The sequence below is a fragment of the Agelaius tricolor genome, unplaced genomic scaffold (assembly GCF_023055355.1).
Source record: "Agelaius tricolor isolate 1412-34295 unplaced genomic scaffold, bAgeTri1.0.p SCAF_6, whole genome shotgun sequence".
In the NCBI taxonomy this organism is placed as follows: Eukaryota; Metazoa; Chordata; class Aves; order Passeriformes; family Icteridae; genus Agelaius; species Agelaius tricolor.
The window spans coordinates 38,761,602-38,780,866 of NW_027269266.1; the positions used below are offsets into that span (position 1 = coordinate 38,761,602).

Consider the following 19,265-nt stretch of genomic DNA (forward strand, 5'->3'; position numbering starts at 1 on the left):
GTGGGCTGTGGCAGTATTTCCCCAATGTAGCTCTGTATTCTGGAACCTGCAGGTTTTAAACTATAATTTTCTGGGCAGTCCTTATATATAATGAGAAACAACAAAGATAACTAGTCACTATTTCACTGCATGGGTTCTTCATTAATGTGGTGAAGTCCTAGTCTGTGCAGTTGCTCCTGAAGCTCTTTCAAAATCTGACCACCTGGTTTTCCAGGAAAATTATTACGTAAAAAAGTAATAAAAGCATAATCGAATATAAATAATTACAATGATTTTTAAAAGCACTTGAACAATCTTGTTAGTGGTTACTGTACATTTAGATAACACTTCAGGAAGAGTGCCTGGAAACCTTTTGAACAGCAATTTCAATTCAGATGCTCAATAGACACATTCCTGAGGTAGCCAGCTCAGATTCATTACGTCTATTTCCTTGGATAGCGTGATACAGTAGGTTATCATTAACGATACAGCCATTGTTTTGAAGGGTTGAGGCATTGAGGTAGACTCAATTCAGTCATCCTCTTATGACCAGAATTTTTGATTGGATATCTTTGAAAGAATACTTCCATGAGCTGTACTCAAGAGAAAATAAAATAGTGCTCACACTTTCTCACAAGGGAGACCATACCTGTTATTTCTTTACATTAATGATATCAGTAATTTGTAGAACACAGACGTGCAGGCTGGTGAATTTTGTAATGATTTCCATTTAAATATAAGAGAACAACAGGTAAAACTCTTGTGATGTATTTTATCCTTATTTTTGTGAACATTCCCATTGAATACATTTTTTTTTTTTTACTTCTGGGTGAATCAAATTACAATTAAAGGCAAAACAAACAGAAAGCCAAACAACTTTGGAGATGAGCTATAGCTTAATACCACACTTCACACATGAGAGAAAGAAATATGACTGCATTTGTAGGAACAAAATACCTTCCTGATTTCATGCAGCACACAAACTAACATTCTTCATCAGAACTGATGTTCTGATTACTGTAGAATAATTACTTGAAATATTTAGTAAAACAGTGTCCAAATTAATTCCAATTACTTTCTTGTGGTAACACTCAGGGTTTATAGCAGTAGATTAAATCGCCAACATATGGCTAATTGCCTATAACAGTGTTTGTTATTGTGGTGTCTCTTACCACTCTGATGTCTGTTTTTGCAAACCTGAAGGTGTGCACATAACTTTGAATGTGGAGAGAAGCATTTCCTGACCAAAACAGAATTCTGTGAGTAAAATCTCTAGTGCAATGAAATGTTTGCAGGATCGCAGTATGCAGCAAATAACTCTGTGAAATCTGTAATAAAAGCAGTGGAACCACAAATGCCTGTCTCTGCTGGCAAGAAATGTAAACTTCTTGCTCTCACGTGACTTGGATGGAACAACATATCAATTCATTAGGAGTGGCTGGACTGAAATGGAGGCTGGGTGTCGGTTTTTATTGGCGGAAGTTTAGGTAGAAGTTGTGTTTTATTTGAGGTTGTTGTGGGTTAGCCACTGATTTTTGTTGGATTCTTTTCCCATATATCTGTCAGAGGTGCATTACTGTACAAGATAGGCGTGTTTTTGTGTGTTTTTCATGTACTTGATATTAAATCTAAGTAAATCAAATAAATGAAGATGCGCTGCAAAGGCCAAATTTCCTGCTGGGTAGGTTGACCCACTGAACAGCCATAAATCACTGAACTGAATTTTTCTTTGCGTTCTAAAAGCACGTGCTCTAATATCTTTGAGGCCAAAGTCAACTTCAGGTACTCCCATGAAGAATTATAAAATTAAGTGGAACATGAGTGAGTATTAAGGCCCCAATTCTAGAAACACCTGAGGTTAGAAAAGCGTGTTATCTCATGGTTAACATTAAATTTCTTATATACTTGGTTGGAGTGGAGCTAGCTATGGCAAAATAGATTCTCAACTACCTACCTACCCATCATAGTGCAGTGAACAGTGGATTGCGACTGCTTTCAGAGCCCAGAATCCTTCTGGTCTACAGAGTCATCAAAAAAAAGGGAGAGAGGTGAAGGGAAGGAAGACTTGTTTGACTTTTTTGGTTCCTAAAAGATATCTGAATTGGGACTTGACTTAGTTTACACAAATTATTAATACCCTTAGGTCAGATTTTCCTCCTTCTCCTGACTAGTTTCAGACCTAAACAAAATGAAACAAAGCATGCTTTTCCTCCTCAAATGAAAGTCAAATGCAAACAAATGCTTTTGTGTATTCTTAGGCAAAGGAAAAACAGTGAAATGGGAAGTCTCACTTTCCATCTCTCTTTACGCTGCTTTCATGAGTGATGACAGTGCCCTTTATCTTAAGCTGAATGGCTACATGTCACTTGCAGTATGAAAACTTCAGTGGAGAACTTTGTCTCAAATTTTTTGCTGGTATCAAAGAGTATGTTTAGTTAGGCCATTCCCAGTCTTTCCTGTAGGTGCCACTCCCCTTCATGAGGTATTTAAGTGTTTTCTTGATTCCAGAGTGAAATCCAAGGGTCTCTTTTATACTCTGAGTTATGGTACCATTCCCTCTTTGTCTCCCTGGGTTTTTTTGGGTTTTTTAGACTGGTTTTCTCAGGATTTACTGACCCATAGGACAAAGAAGAATGTGTCGTTGAATATGTGGTACAGTGCTCTAGCTGCCCTTAGAGGTCTTGAGTTCTTTTCTGTATAGTGGTAGACATGGATTTCCTCCTGAGGCAGAGAAGGGAATAGCGGCAAGGTTTTCTACATTCTGGTTTCTGGATTGCAAGTAGAAGTCACTAACACCAAATTTATATCGCTGTTAATAGAGATTAACCAAATAAGCATTTGTCTGCCATACGTTTCAATGGTTTATAATTGGTGTTGGTTATTTTCCATGGGTGTTGCTTTGCCATTAGAAGACATAATTTTCTTAAATCTTTCTTAGTAATATGTCCTTTGTGGATGTAGAAACTTGTGTTTCATGGAAAAGTCCTCCAAATGAAAGCCCAATATATCAGAGTATCAATAATGCAATTTAAAAAAATGTAGGAAAGGGCATTTTAAGGGAAGTTCTCTTCAATGAAGACCAAGATGTATCAGTGATTTGAGAAATAAAATTATTTTACTTAGTCTTCTGATGTCTGATGCTCATCCATAAATGCCATCTTCTGTGATCTTTTACCTGGATTTTGTGATACTATTAAGTCTGCATTTTTAGTCTTAACCTCTGTGAGGTAAACACAGATACCTATTTTATGGTCTGGTTGCTTTATATAACAAGTTGTAGCTGCCCAAATTTCCTCTTCACTGTGCTTAGTCTATCAAATTGCAGTGCAGTGCCATGCTATCTATGGGAGGGGATATAAATTCAAATGAGTGTTAACATTCATCTTGACAAGAGCTGGGAGATGCTCACAAACCTCAAAGGTTCTGTTTATCCAAACTAGGTAGAGTGTATACACATAGACATGGATGCACATATGAGCACTGCTGTTGATCCCTGTGTATAAAAAGTGACCATAATTTCTGCATTTTCATTAATCCTGAAGATATGTGGTCCATCTGTATTTAACCTAAACAAATTTAAAATAATTTACTCAAAGAAGCCTCTTTACTAGTGTCCTAAATTCCTTCCTATGATTGGCATTTACACTGCAGTGCATGGACCAGAGATGGACAGGTTGTGGCAAGTGCTCTTGGGGAACTCTAAAGGTGTTTGAGCTAGTGGCATAAGGGATCTCTCCAGGATATCAGATGAACATTTTTCAAGAGCTCTAGATTTCTTCCTAGGATATGTGTTATATATGCATGCAAAAATCACTACGTACTTTACTAAAATATGGTAACTTGTACTTCTGATTTTTGTTTTCTCCATAGGTATGGGAAAATTGTATCCACAAAGGCAATTCTTGACAAAAACACAAATCAGTGCAAAGGTACGTGCAAAGTGTCCACCCTGTGAGTTCATTATCAGCTTGAATGATTGACTGGTGGCTTGACTGCCAAAGCTCTGGCTCCAACTGTGCAATCAACATAATGCACTGTATATTACAAACATATTTAATAATGCCAAAGCTTTGAGTTGTGCTTCCAGTAACATTGCTCATTAATTTTTTTCATTAACAAACAAAATGAAAATCACAAATCAGAACAAGTATCAAATTGCTTCGGCAGAAAAGTAAATTGCCTTCTAACCACATAGTGCTGTCTGATTTGAATGATATCATCAGTGATGCAAATTGATTTCCTATATAAAACTTAGAAACCTTTGGGAAAAGTTGGAAAAGGAAAACCTGGTCTAATTTTTATATTTTTGTAAAGTCTTGGCATATGCTAATAGAAGAAGAAAATATTTTTTATGACATAATTAGATCTACAAGTTGCAATACTGAGATATAGAAGTAATTCCTCTTCCAGTTTTATGTTCCTAATTTTTTTGCTAATGTATGAAAATATTTTTAAATGAAATATAGCATGTTTTGTGTGTGTGTGTGTAGCTATATTTGCTGAGGAAAATATTGACTAATGTGTGTAGTACTATCTCAGGACTAGAATTGTTACTCATTTATGAGTCTGCAGTGTCACTGAGTCTGTGACGGAGAAGCTGTGCCTTAAAATGATTCTGTAGCTTTCCACCAGTGGTGTACAGAATACTTTTGGAGCAATAAGATCTGCTAGAGTGGGTTCTCCTGAAAAGAAACACATCCTGGAGAGCGTTTCTATATTCATTTGTAAAAAGAAAAGGCGTTGCAGTTTAGGACTGTCTTGTGAGTGGCCAGATACGGGGTGAAGAGAAGCAGCAGAGAAGCATTCTGGGGAGATTATGAGATGGGAGAAAAATTCTGCCACCCATGCCAAAGATGTTTTTGAGATTTGTAGAACTGTGTGACCTTATCTATTGCTTGCCAGAGACAGCATTTATTAGCTACTCAGGAGAAAAGCAAGTTGGAAGACTGCAGTTCTAGACTTAGAAAACTCTACCAACCCAGCTGGTCATGGGCCATTGTCATAAGCTGCACTGCTGTGCATTTGCTTTTGCCTGAATGTGTGTTTGATTTCCTTGGGGCACTCTCTTCTGGCAGAATTCTGATAACATCACTCAGTATTCCTTTGAATATCACACCAGGAACAAGACCTCATTGTGTTTGGGGTTTGGTATTGTTTTTTCTTTTTTTAGTATTACATTATAAAGGAATACCCTTGTGAGCAGAACTTCCTTTGCTCCCATTGCCAGTGGTAAACAAGGAAAGGAGTGGATCTGTTTGTGAAACACAAAATATGAAGTGAAAATATTGTAAAGAATATGAATGCTAAAATTTTGAGAAAGAAAAATTTCTGGGTTTAGTGTTCTTTATGTTACAGTTAGCTTTAAGATTATTTTAATAGGAGCCATATAACAATGAGTTTGTATTTTCTGTTAGTTTGCTTTCATGCTGTTGTATTACACTGTAGAGCAGAGATATCTATTTCTATTTTCATAGATGGATCTTTATGACATAAGCAGTGCCATTAAAAGATCATAAACATAATTGGATTTATTAACAGTTTGCTTTATGGCATAAAAATAATAGATGTTTTACTGCTTTAAATGCTGGGTACAATTTTCTTTCTCTTCAGTAAGGCTGCCAAAAAAAGCCAAAAACCTTCCCAGGAATCAGAAGTGGAAGGGACCTGAAGAGGTCAGGACCTGCCTTGGGGCAGGATCAGCTCTAACCCACTGCTGAGGAATATTTCTGTAACCTTTGCTCAAAGGCCTCCAGTGGTGGAGATTCCTTGAGCTCCTCAGGCAATCTTTGATAACACTCCCTCTCCTCACTATAATGAAGCATTTCCTAATGTATAACCCAAATCTCTCTTGATGTAATTTAAGTCTATTGCTTCTTTTCTTATTCCCAGTGGACATGTAGAACAGTTTATTCCTTTCCTTTTTGCAGCAAACATACATATTTGAGGACTGATCTGTATCTGCCATATCTTTTCTTTAGACTAAACACTAGTCATTTAACTTTTTCCTTTAGGGCAATTTGTTTTAAATTTCTCAATATATTGCTCTTTGCTGGTCTCTCTAATTAGCTCATTCCTTACCTGAAGAACTTGGAGCTGGGCATAGGATTTTAGATGGCCTAAATTTGATCATTTTAGATAGTATAGAGGGGTTTCATTTGTTTTCTCTGTGATCACGTCTCTCCTCTTTACTGATGTATACATATAAATAAATTTATATGTATTTAAAATATAGATGCATCTCTGAGGCACAGGGTGTTGCATGAGAAAACTGGTGCTGGTTTATGCTGAGAGATTCTGTGCAGCCCCTGGTTGTGTTACTCTCTTACAATACTGCTGCCAGCCGGGCGTTCCTTATTGCATGCTCTGCTCTGGATTGTTGATTATTCCCTCCTAGAGCTAGAGCTTTTCACTTGTCTGTATTGAATTTTGTCCTATTTTTTTCCTGTGGTCTCCTTAATTTACTAATATTTGAGTATAATCTTAAGCCTCCAGAGTGCTTGCAGCACTTACCTCTTTAGTATCCTCTTCACAGTTAATAAATGGTTTCTCTAATCCACTGGACAAGATAATGTGGAAAAGAGTGAATAATGACAGACCTGGGGAAGACTTTTGAGGAAACCCTCTCAGTACACTAGGTAGTGCAATACTGAGCCATTGAGAACTTATTTTTTAAATTGGATCTAATCAGTTTGACACCTACTTCACAGCATTTTCAGCTAGGCCTTTTTTCCTCCTATCTGCTGAAAGTTGAACTTGAAACCATCTCTAAAACAGTGGAGTCTACATCTATTCCCTAGAAAAACCCAGCAAAAATCAACAGCCAGCAACAACCACCAACTGCGCCCCCACAAAACACAATCCCCCTTTCCCCCCAAACCCAGAAAAACCCTAAACAAAACCCAGTATTCAAACATCCCAAAAGGAAAAAAGCCACACTATTTGTTTGCTCCTTTCCAGTCTTTTGAGTCTCACTTACTTTCTGCCAAGTAAGAGATTATCTTGTTAAATGAGCACATCATCCTGTGCTCTGTAACCAATGAAGTAGGGTGGATTAAATTCAATGATAAAAATTATCACATGATTAGTGATGTCAGAATTTATTTCAGTGTCATTTGTATGTTGATGAAGGTATAGAGTAAAGCTGAAAGTAGAAAGATTTAATTTAGCAAGGAAATTATTTCAAACCTCCATGTAACAGCAGATCTGTTAAAAGAAGTGTTAGCTTTCCTTTTGGAGAAATAAGGAAGACATTCAGTGATGTACTTTAAGTCATTATCCATTATTCCTCAGATTTTTAAAGAGATACCCACCGCATTCCTGCCATGATAAGGAGCAGTGTTATCTCAGGATTTCTCCCTGGTCTGAATTAAGCAGTCAGATCTAAAGTAATCATATAGGCTGCAAGGGAGTTTGCTAGGGACACCTTTTGACACATAACCTCTCATTTTCAGATTGTTCTTTGTTGGTGGTTTAGCTGCTAAGTGAGGCAGAGGAGAAGTAACCATCACCCTGTAACAGAACAATATATAAAACCAAATAAGCACAGTCATGACAACATGGCCAGAAATCTCTGAACAAAGCAAAGAACAAATACATATGGAGAATAATGAAAAACAGACACATGATTCATTCAGATGTTCAAACACAAAACCCCTAATGAACAAGTTGGAGAGTTTTGGCTGCCTTTGCTTTTTCTCTTTCCCTCCCCTCTCTTCCTCTTCCCCTTGCACATTTCCCCTTCTGGGCCTACTGTATTTGCTAATTTAAAAAGTGGGGGAAATGAAATAAAAGAAACCATTCAAGAGAAGTGTTAATCTGAAACGTGTAGACTCTTCTCTTTCCAGCCCTCTCCCCCACTCTCTCCAGCCTGGCTTGCCTTCGGTAGACCTACGTGCTCAGAGCTGAGGGAATGAGTAATGGTTGTTTCACAGTACAGTTTCCATACCTCATAGCAATGGAATACAGAACAGTTAATCTGCCAAATACACAAGCCCATTTCTTAGAGTATGAATTACTGTCATCTGCGTCTGCCCTTGCAGACACTGTAATTGCATGCATGCAGATTTGCTTCCCGGTTTAATCAGGGACTTGCATGATTTTGAGTATTTTGCTAGTACCTTAGAAGATGAGCACAGGAGAATGACTAAAAGTCTGAAATTCCACCTGTGGGATTTTTTCTTTTTAAGAAATAAAACCTATTAAATTTGTAATTTGTTGGAGGCAAACACTTCTGTGGTATATTCTTCATTTTATGTATCTTTTTACAAACCATGGGTGACTTGATATGTGGAATAGCAGTGTTTGTCTTAGGAGGAAAATGTGCCTAACATGATGAGGGGAACTGCAGAGACTCTGTTTATAATTTTAGTATTTCATTATGACATTTTCCTGGTTGAGAAATGTTAGCAATGATCTATTTCTTTTTAAAACATTAAAACTGTGGATGCAGATATGCACTCATTAGGATTGGGGTAGGTTTATTGGGGTAGGTAAAAAAAAAATGCCATGAGGTCATCTGTGTTAACCCACCATATATCACATACATTTTTATTTCTCCAGTTGCTTTGCTGTTTTTAGACCAGGACGTAAAATTTACCATGACCTATTTTATAAATTGAGAGTTTATTTGTGTAACAAAAATGGAATAACTGGAGGCTTTCTGTAAGTGCTGGAGATAATTGGAATGGCATGATAAAGTGATGTTTCATATCTCCCAAAAGGAGTCTGTCCTGCCTTGTGTCAGTGTTGCTACTCATATGCTTAAGCTCACCAGCATCCCTAAATACTCTAATGCATTGGAGCTTAATGAGCTGGAGGCTTCTGCTCTGGTGTTCTGATAAACAAAGCTTGTATTTGTATAGTAGATATACCTTGGTATGTGTGTTATATTAAATACTTTCAAAGCTTCAAATTTTACAAAGTATTCTCTGGACATATTCTGTCCAGAGAAGATGGAGTGAAGGTTATTTGTGATTATATGAAATTATGCATTTTTACTTTATATTTTTAAATTCATATTTTTAAGATGGCACAATTTGGTTGTGACTAGGAATGTGAAGCAAATCTACGTAAAATAATAAGCTGGTGGGAAAGAGCTAAGCTACATAGAAAGCTATTTAGTTAATAAATTTTATTTATTGGGAATAAGCTCGAATTACAATAACTGTGCTGTGTAATTTATGATTCTCAGAATTGCCATTTTGAAAGGGAAAAAAATCCAGACAAGTGGGTCTGTGCCTGATCACAGACTGTAAACTGTTCACACTAGGAGGGCATGCACAGTGTGCTTCAAGGGGAAATGGATCTTGTAGAAAGTAAATAATTTGTAAAACAGACTTATTTAATTTTGAAGCGCTAGACTTGTGTAGCTAATAAATCAGTCCTGTTTTCAATGCCAGAGTAGCAATAGATGTGCTGGTTTTTTGTACATTAATGTTGTTTGTTCACTTTTTTTTTTTCTTTTTGATCCACTCCAAAGCATTATGGAATCAGTGGCATAATAGTTCTCAAGTTATGAGAAGTGTGGCAATATGGAATATTTTAATTCAGCAGGTTTCCTGACAGTGAGGAGTTTGTGAAAGCCGGACAATGCCGAGTGTCCGAGTGTGGGGCAGACGCAGTGAGTTCTGTCTGTGGCTCTGCTGGTCCCTCTCACCACTGACCTGCAGCAGCCCCAGCTCATCTGCTCCTTCTGTTCCTGGGTCTCCTGAACAGAGTGCACAAACAGAGTTGTACCACTTTTGGTTAGCAAGCCAGCTGATAAAACCAAATCTGCAGAGATAAAAGGACAAAGTCTTCAACAGTGTCAATGAGTCCCCATTTTGTAACAGTTGAAAGGAAAAAAGCGAACTTGCAGTGCTGTGTGTTTTGATAAGATACATTAAACAGCATGAGGCTAATTGTTTAAAATTTGTGAATATTTGGAAGTTTTTTGTCTGTTTTCTGAGAGGTTTTTTAAACTTCAGAGGTTTTTTTTTTTACTTTCACTCCTGTGGTTTTTATGAGTAAAGGTTGAAATAATTTTTTTTCTGTTTAAATGAAAAAGTGATATTACTATGGAACCACATGAGACCAAGAGTCAAGTCTTAAAAAAAGGAGGTGTCTAAATACCATGATGGCAGGCATACATCAAAATGAAGTGAAAGGAATTGCCAGTAAAAAAAACATGAGTTCCCTAATGAATGAAGTCCAAATTCACACCCTAGCTTAGCAAATAAAAATTTGTTTGATCTCTGGGCTCATGAGCTATGATGCCCTGTAAATCTGACCACTTTAAGAAGTTAGCAGGAACTATATGGGGGGGTGGGAAAGCTGCATATATATGTATATCTATATCTATATCTATATCTATATCTATATATATATATATATATGTATATATATAAAATAACTACATAGTTGTCTCCTTTAATTTACAGATTATGTGTTCATGGGTGTTTAGGTATCATAACAAAGCTATTTTCCTGGCACCTGTTGGGTTGGCCAGCGGGCATTGTTATGTCTTGGCAAATGTGCAAGTGTTTTGCAAAATCTCATTTTAGCTTGGAGGTAGAGATTCTCCTGTCTGTATATTTTTGACTGCTTTTCACATCTGCTGAAGTGAAATAGGAAAGGATTCAATGAGTTGTGCCCAACAAGTCATGATAGCTGGAGCACACCAGCACTGGGCAGTGCATCACTGTGGTGAGGACTGAGACATACCCACCCCAATGCCTGCAAAATGCACCTCAGCAAACATTGTTGTCTGCCTCTAAACAGTGCTCTGTCTTGAACAAGACCTCTAAAAGTTGTTTAGTGAGTTTAAAGCCAGGTCCTCTACAGAGAAAACTCCTTCCTAATTAGTTCCCCAGACACTTTCTTAAATGGCTTCCTTGCAATTAAGGAAAAAATTTCCTGGGTCATTATCTTTTCATAAATGAACTCATGGCCTAGCAAATATTTTATGTAGGGAGACCCAAGATGCTGAAGTATTTGGTGACATATCTAATCTGTGATTATTCTTAATTTACTGCTTCCAAAATCTGCAAGCCCATATCGCTGACAAATAATTGGTTTAACTTTGTTTCCTTCCAGAGAAATAAAAAAGTAAAATTTCCATTTGTACACAGTGATTAATGTTTTGATTCATTGGTCTGTATAAAACTTTGCCAATAGCTTGGCATGCACTTGAAGTGCATTTTGGGACTGGGTAATGCTAGTAGGCTCTTAGTGGTCTCAGCAGACTTGGAAATATCCATTTCATAGCACAGAAATTAACAGAAGAGATTTTTTTTTTTTATCTGAACAGCGGTTCATAATCAGCTTTGTTGAAAGCTTCCTTACAATGCCTTGGCTTTTTCAAATGTCTTGAAGAATCACTTTGCCTAATTTTTTTTTTTCTGATGCCATGATACATCATCCTATACACCAGTAAATCTTTTTGGTCTCTGGTTGCCTGAAGGCGAGTCATCTCTTCCAAAAGGGATGGCTCTCTGTTCAGAGGTTACTTTCTCAAAAGTCTCAAGACCTTCAGCACAGCAGCTGACCTGTAGAAACCTGGGGCAGAGGCAGGAGGAGGCCAGTGCTCAGCTCCTTAGTTTTGCTAGAGCCTACTCTGTTGAGCTCTCTCAGAGTATAGAGCATATGCAAAACATATGCTGCCTTGATATAGTGACAATTTGCTAATGAATCCAATTGACAGGCTCTTATTGAGTGTGGGTACTCAACAGGAACCATTCTGAATCAGATCTGTGAATTACAACGCGACTTCATTTCTGTGGTTTGCCAGCAGAGAGGTCACTGCTTGCTTCTCCCCTATTACTGCACACCCCCTGCTTTTGTTTCAAAGAGTAGTGTTCACTTACCCAAGTGAATTAAGTAGATGTTCTCTTTCTTGGTAGAGGGTATACTGTGAAACACTAAGAGACTGGACCATCATTTTTATTACATATTACATCTGTCTTTCTGGGTGTCTGAGGGCTGCCTGTCTGGAGATGGTGCAGGATTGCTTGAGCAGGAATAGATGAGCAACACGGGAGAAAAATCATAACTGCTGGCAATAAAGATGTAGTTCCCTCAATGCTGATCGAAAAACCCACCCACACCCCTTCTGGGAAAGGAGCTGCCAGGCATTAATAGTATTGCTACATGTATTTAGGCTATGGTAGCCATATACAGGTATGTGAGCACTGAAGCTTTGGGTGCTAATCAACAGTATGGAAAACAATTGTAATCTACAAAAAAATAACTAAAAGGCAACCTTGTCATATGGACTTTGCAGCCCAGGTCTTTGAAAAGGAGCAGGGCCCACAATCAATTTAGGTACCATAAGTAGTAGTAGGATTTTGAATGGAGTTCAATGACATTTCTTTAAATTACTGAATTCCCCACCAAAAAAAAACCCCAAACCCAAAAAAACCTTAACCAAACAGTCTTTCAGCTCTCCTGAGAATAATCATACATTTGGATAACATTTAATGAGTTTTTTCAACCCAGAATGTTTTGAGAAGAGCTAAATTTATAGATGAGAAAAAGAGGTGCTAGAAATGACTCTCCTACTTGATGAAATAGTTTTTGTCTGACTGGATCTTCCCCAGGACCAATTATTGGCTGATGTTTTCTTCCATTAGATGGCAGTGGTGTGATACGTCGTTTCTCTGGACCCCCAAACTACAAGTTTTAATAAGAAATTACAAATGGTTAAATTTTTCTTAGTTTGGTTTCCAATTTCAAAGTCTCCAAGCTGTCAATTTTTTATTCACATAGAAGTTTACAACTTATTGTCCAGTTTAAAGCAAAAGAGGGCTGGGACTTTCAAATAGAACTAAGTTAAATATTTTGAGAAAATGGCCTCTTATGTAGAATGGACAGTCACTCAGTTGTCCTGCTACAAGAAATGTGGGATGGATTTAGTTTTGGTCCACCTGAAGTAACTACAGTAATTCACTAGTTGCTCCTCTATGGTGGAACCAGAGCTTGTGCTAGTTTTGGCCAACAAGGTGTTTGGGAGAGAGGTATAGGTATGAGAATAGAGGGTGGAGACAGTAGGGAATGCTTAGAGAGAGGGATGGCAGTCACTGCAGCAAGTTGTAGCATCACACCTGGGATAGAACATGGGCAGAGGCAAGAAAGAAGGAGCTTAAACGTACTAAACGACAGGCTTGCTTTATTTCATTGTATGTAGAATGTTCTGCTTTATTCTAAACAAAGGAGAAAAAAGGTTGGGTATTTTTATATGATCTTTATAAAGATTTTTCAGGCACATTCCTTTGCTGCTTGTGATATTAGTTGTGCTGTTGTTTTTTATTAACTTATTAAATATGGAGCAGTAAACACTATTTATTTTTAAATTAATTGAAATGGAGTTGGTGCCCTTCATGGCTTTTTATTAATTGAATATTTTTTGCTAAGCTGTCTGCTTTCAGAGCAAAGGTTGCAGTCAGGAGATGGGGGTCAATGGGACCTCCATTTAAATGCATGTTATCTCTGTGTTAATTGCCTGCATATTTAACCAACCAAGCATGTCATTCTGCAGAATGTAAAGGTTTTTGTGGTCAGCCTTTAATCACAAAACAGCAAGAAAAAGTCTGAGTGACCTGGTTTGCCTGAGGTATCTTGGTTGCTCTTGTCAGTCACTTCAGCTCACAGTAAATTGCAGGGTTAAGTTCCACATTATTGATGGAAGGTATCTTTAGAAAGAGCCTCAAAACTAAGGGGACAAAACTCCCAAACATCTGTGCTCAATATTTTAGTGTTTAATTTTTTGTTCATTTGTTGAACATTGCTTTAGTAATTTCCGTTTTAAATAGAAACAGGTTTTATTGCTATTATAGACAGTTATTAGAGAAGAAAGTCATGGAACAGACATTAAATATGCTTTGAGTTTTGAAGACGCATACATATTTATCAAGTTGGGTGAATTTGAGTTCTGACATCAGAAAGAATTGCACAACTCTGCCTTCCATGCTCTATTTTCTTGGGTTTTTACTGCAGAAGTGGTAAAATTGTTACACTTAAAGAGTGTGTGTGTGTGGGGGGGGGGGTGTATGCTGTGCAACAAATCCTCCTGAGGCTGCTGGGATTAACAAATTTCTGCTGTGTTTTCACCAGTGTCTAGTAATGAGATTGAGGTTTTGGTACTTAAAAGTGTTTGAGATTGCTACCGCTGTCAGATTTGCTTGAATGGGGTCAGTCAGTTCAAAAATTATGGGAAAGGAGGGGCTGGCAGGGAAATATATGTAGATATTTCTGCTGGATGTTCTTTGCCTTGCTTTCTGCTTCTTTTGTAATAATTCCTGGAATTCAATTTGCCTTTCTGAGCAAATAGGAAGCTGACACTTTTATGGACATTTCAAAGGGCATCATAATGTAAAGCCAGAATTTTCTCCCATGTGCATCACTACATTTATCTCCATTTAATTTCTTCTTCTGGTTTATTACCCAGTTGCTTAATTTAATAAGGTTCTTCTGCAGCTCTTCACAGATGCATCTCCTGTTTTGTCTCCTAAATTATCTTGTCACCTCACTGCTTAGCCTCTTCCTGTCATTTAGAAATGAAATCTGCAGTAAGGGTCCTGGCAAAGTTCCTTGTGGAAGTCCACTGGTCCTGCTCCCCCCCTTGTAGGAAAGATCATGCCCTCTACCCTCTGTTTTTATCTCTTAACCAATTGTTTACCCTAGAACTTTCCCTCTTAAGCTGTGGCTGCTTAGTTTCCTAAGAAGTCTTTTGTGAGGGTCTTGTCAAACGTCTTTTGGAGATCTGAGCAGACTATATTAGCCAGATCAGCCTTATCCACAGGCTTGTTGACCTTTTCAAAGTACTCCAATAGGTCTGTGAAACAAACCTACAAAAGTCAGGTTAACTCTTTCAACATATTTTATTTCCATTGATTTTACTCTGTTTCTGTAATTTCTGGGGATATGACATCAAGTTTACAGATCTTTATGTACCTGGATCTTACCTGGGGTGTTTTTAGAATGTTGGTACCATGTGTGCCACCTCCCAGTCCTCAGGTACAAAGTCAGTTTTAGGAAAAAAAAAAAACAAACCTGCACACCACTTCTTAGTGTGTGTAGTCAGTTATTGTATCCTGGAGCTCTTTTCAAACTGGGAGGATGAATACCATCTGTTGTTGCAATTTGTTAGTGTTCACTTTTGTCAATTTGTCCTATAACTTTCTCTGTGGTCGTTTGAAATTAAGAGTTGCATCTGTCCTGGGCTTCCTAAGCAGCTGCTCTCTGAAACAGCACCTAAAAATGTGATCTTTGCATTACATCTCATTTTGCCCAGTCTGTGTAGGGATGATAAAAGTCCTCTATGAGCACTCCACTTAGTGCTTTTCTCTATAGTTCTGCATTTCAGCTCTTGCAGGTTATGTGTTGCTCTCTGCCATACTTTGTTTGATCATTTCTACCCCTCCAGCACCACTGCTCTGTCTTTGTTAGATCTTGATGTTAAGATGATCCACTCATTGCCTTGCTTTCAAAGTTTTTCTGGGACTGTGTTCTGACTGTAGTATGTAGTTAAGTTTATCCATCTTATTTCTTAAGGCTTAAGACACTTAGGGAGCCCCTGATGTTTCAGTTGTGTTGTCAGCACTGCATTTGAGTGACTCCATGGTTACCTTGCATTACAGTATGTACACTTAGCTTCTTGGGCCTGGTGTTTTATTTGCAAGAAGGATAGATCTAGTAATCACCTTCTGATATTCTCAATTTTCTGATTTTTCTCAATTCCCCCATCTGCTTGCCTGGAGAGAGAGATTGTCATGACTCTAACCTGCTCCTTCCTTCTGGTCAGCTCCAAGTTCTAGAGGGACACTTTCAATGCAAGAAGATGCAACATCAGCAGCTCTCAGTGGGAAAGATGCAGCACTGGATTAAATCCTGCTTTACCACCTGAATCCTGCCTTGAACTGGCAGCTGCCCTAAGAGACCTGGACCTGCTGCCCTCGTGTGCAGCTCTCCCATGGGTAAAACATGGAAATGATGATTGGCATATTAAAGTGGTTAATTCCTACTTTAATTTCTTCTCCTGAACTATTTGGTAGGGTTGTTCTTACCATTTCTTTCTATCCAGGTAATCTAATTGACCTTCCCCTCCTCTTGCTGTCCTAAAGACAAAAAACAGAGTTTGTTCCTATTCTTCCATGCAGTCAAACTCATGGTCCTATGGTTTCAGTTTGTTCTTGGAAATGCTGAGGCTCTTCTTATTCGAAAGAGTATGGAGAAGGATTGGTGAGGAATGGAAGACATAGCAATTAAAGGAACATTCACAAAACCAGAACAAAATAGGAATGTCTATGAAGAAATCAGTGTCTGGTATTAGGCAAGGGGAAAAAAATGTGTGCACAATGCTGGCAGCAAGAATAAGTGAGAGTAAACAGGCCATGATTAAATATGGGTGAGAGTTTCTGACCACCAGAGCAGCCAAGTTTTGCTACAAAGGGTGGAGCAAACTCAGTTTTTATGACAGCAGGAGTTGTGGCATGAGCCTGCTTGAGAGTGGGGTCAGGATTCTTGCCTCAGTGCATGGACTTATTTTGAAGAGTTCCCCCAATATTCTGAGTCTGGAGTCAGGCAATATTGTAAGATATATTTCCATACAACTGCTTTAATAGTCTCAGTAGCTGCACCCCCACAAGGAGCAGTGGGGAGGGAGCTGGGAGACACATTCCCTGTAGGACTGCTCTCCCTGGGGCCATGGTGGCTGGGTGCTGGCTCAGGGCTCTAGGGACTGTAACACCACACTATCTACAGCCCTTCTGAGCAAATCTTTACCTGGAAGACAGCTGCTAGGGCAGCTCTTTGAAGTTAAAATAGAGGGCAACTGTCTCACTCATCCTGAAGCCAGCCTGACTGGCTGTGTTGGGGCACATGGGAGTGTGTGGGGGAAGCTGTGATGGTTGGCAGAAATGCTTGGGAGCAGGAGCAGCTCTGTTACAGTTCATCTCCTTGCAAATTACCTGTGTGTTTGCCAGTGTGAGGCCTAGGAAATGTCTGCAGGTTTGCACATTAAAGAAAAAAAACCCAACTCCAAAATGGGCTTTGTCAAATTAACCTTCAAAAGCCCAGCAAGGTGAGATTTCAGTGTTTTGGAAGTGAGGATAAAGCAGAGGACTGGCTATGAAATGTTCTTCTGTTATTTTAAATGGAAGTTTTGACTGTCACCGAGTCATTTTATATTAATAAAGCTTGTAAGAAAATTGGATTTTCAGGTTACAGTTTTAAAGCCTCATGTTCCCACTGTGTTTTAGGGAAGAGTAGAAGTACATTGCCTGTAGGACTAAGTGAAACCAGAAATTTTGTTTTAATTTGGACAGTCTTTGCTGACACTCAGCTCCCGTGTTTGGCATTCCTGAAAGGGAGAAGAAGAGTGGAATGCAAAAGGGGAAAAATTTTCCAGTCAACATTTGGTTTGAATTTACATACAGCTTTAGAAAAGAATGGGAAAAAGGGAAAAGGTACCATTACAATTACAGTCTAGGTCTACTGTATTCTTAGAAAAATTATCTGTTCTGTAAATCTCCCCTATGACTTTCTTTCTATATACTTCATCAGTATCTTGGCACTTTATTTTATCCTGGTAAATAATGATTTAAATAGAGGGAACTTCGCAATACAGAAATATTTGGATTGGCATATAGAAAATTGTGCTTCACTGTTTATTTTACTTTTTAAATTTATTTTAAATAAATTGAATAGACACAGCCCCCCCACCCCCCCCCACCCCCTTCCTTCAGAAAACAGAAATAAGATCTAATATTGTAGATTATCTCCTCTCTGGTAGAGATCCACAGATTGAAGGTCTAGTCTGTGCCATTTAAGACATTGTAAGAAAACATCTCAGACTAAAGAAGGCCTTCAGTTCTAAGGCCTCAGTTTGCTTTGCAGAGCAGTGTTATCAAAGAGCTTGTGATATATATGGAGATACATGTAAATATGAGTGTATGTGTGTTGAACTATTTTATGAGGAGTCGATGTCTCAGTGTAAGTCATATAACACTTTGAATCATTATAATGCAGGAAGAAACAATTCTGAGCATTTAAGTATAAGTTATATGAGGCTCAATTCATAAATCATAACTAAAACTGTAATTTGAATTGGGTGATAAACTTCCCTAGAAAGAGTAGTTTAATTATCAAGATTGGCACTGACATTTGAAGTTGACAGTAGGGTTCAACTCATTAATGTTTTCATTTTGCATGTGTCGTTTACTCTGCTTTCTGAATTTTCTGAACATAAGATGGGGCCACCTCAGGATGTGTATGCTTAATATTAGATGCATGCTGAAGCACAGTACTGAAGAAGGCTTTGAGTTTCACTAAAATCAATCTTCTTGATGAAACACGTGTCAGCTCCTAAGCATCCTGGTGCTTCAAAGTTCATTTTAGGACAAAGGATGCGTAGGCTCACTGTTACAGAACCCACAAATGCTGCCATTTATACTGAGCCCTGCACCTCAGTATTTTGTTTTATAGGACTCTTAGAAATATCACAGGCCTGAGGATATCTTTGAAAAGCTTCCTCTCCCTTTCATGATGATGTAAAGGTAGCATTCACAGGTCTGACGCTCTTGGAATGAATTTGATCATTACAGCTGGATTGCGTGACAAAAATTTTATCTCCATCATTTCGGTGAAGCCCTGACTGCCTGCTTAAGATGGTGGCAGCCTCAAGGAGTATGTATCCCCCTCACTTGGAGAGCACATTGTACTCCTGGTATTTATGTTGGCTGTCCTGCATGCTTGTTTTTAAATATATACTGTTTGGACCATTTAGATCACTTTTCAGACTCAGGGGCTGAATCTTCAAATGTTTGTCAGCTGCTCTCAAAAGCGAGATACCGAGGCTTACAATGTCTCAAAGTCTATGACACTTGTGGGAAATATTGCTGCACTTGGTAAGTGCTTGCTTGTTGTGCTTGCACTACTACCTCTGAAGCTGCACGTGCATCAGTCCCTGTGATTAAAATACATTTAGTGGATTATTTTGATGCACAGTTCTTTAATCTCATATATTCGTGTGTATGAGTGTGAATACCTCCTTTAATTATTAAATGGGGACTTCTAGATGAATAAAAACTTCTGGAAAGCTCAGAGTTAATGTAGAAGTGAAGAGGACATTTTTCTTTGCAAACTTCTGGGAGCAAAGAAGGTATTTTACACCAACTGGCAAAGAGCTTATAGGGCACACTTCCAAACCTTCAGAAAAAGTTTCCCACAAAGACTTTTCTTCTTTTTTTTTAAAGTCATGCTGCAGGAATTAAGTTGGAGATATCACTGACCGAAAGGACATTTTTTCTGAA

General features: G+C 38.2%; 1 protein-coding gene across 6 annotated transcripts in view; it reads left to right on the plus strand.

Annotated features, from left to right (window-relative positions):
* RBMS3 (RNA binding motif single stranded interacting protein 3) overlaps positions 1-19,265 on the plus strand; it is a 707,113-nt gene that overhangs the window by 380,078 nt on the left and 307,770 nt on the right. For all 6 annotated transcript variants that reach the window (XM_071429410.1, XM_071429411.1, XM_071429414.1 and 3 more), the window contains one exon: positions 3,850-3,908. In XM_071429410.1, coding sequence (XP_071285511.1) covers positions 3,850-3,908 — 59 coding nt within the window. The remainder of the gene's footprint in view (positions 1-3,849; positions 3,909-19,265) is intronic.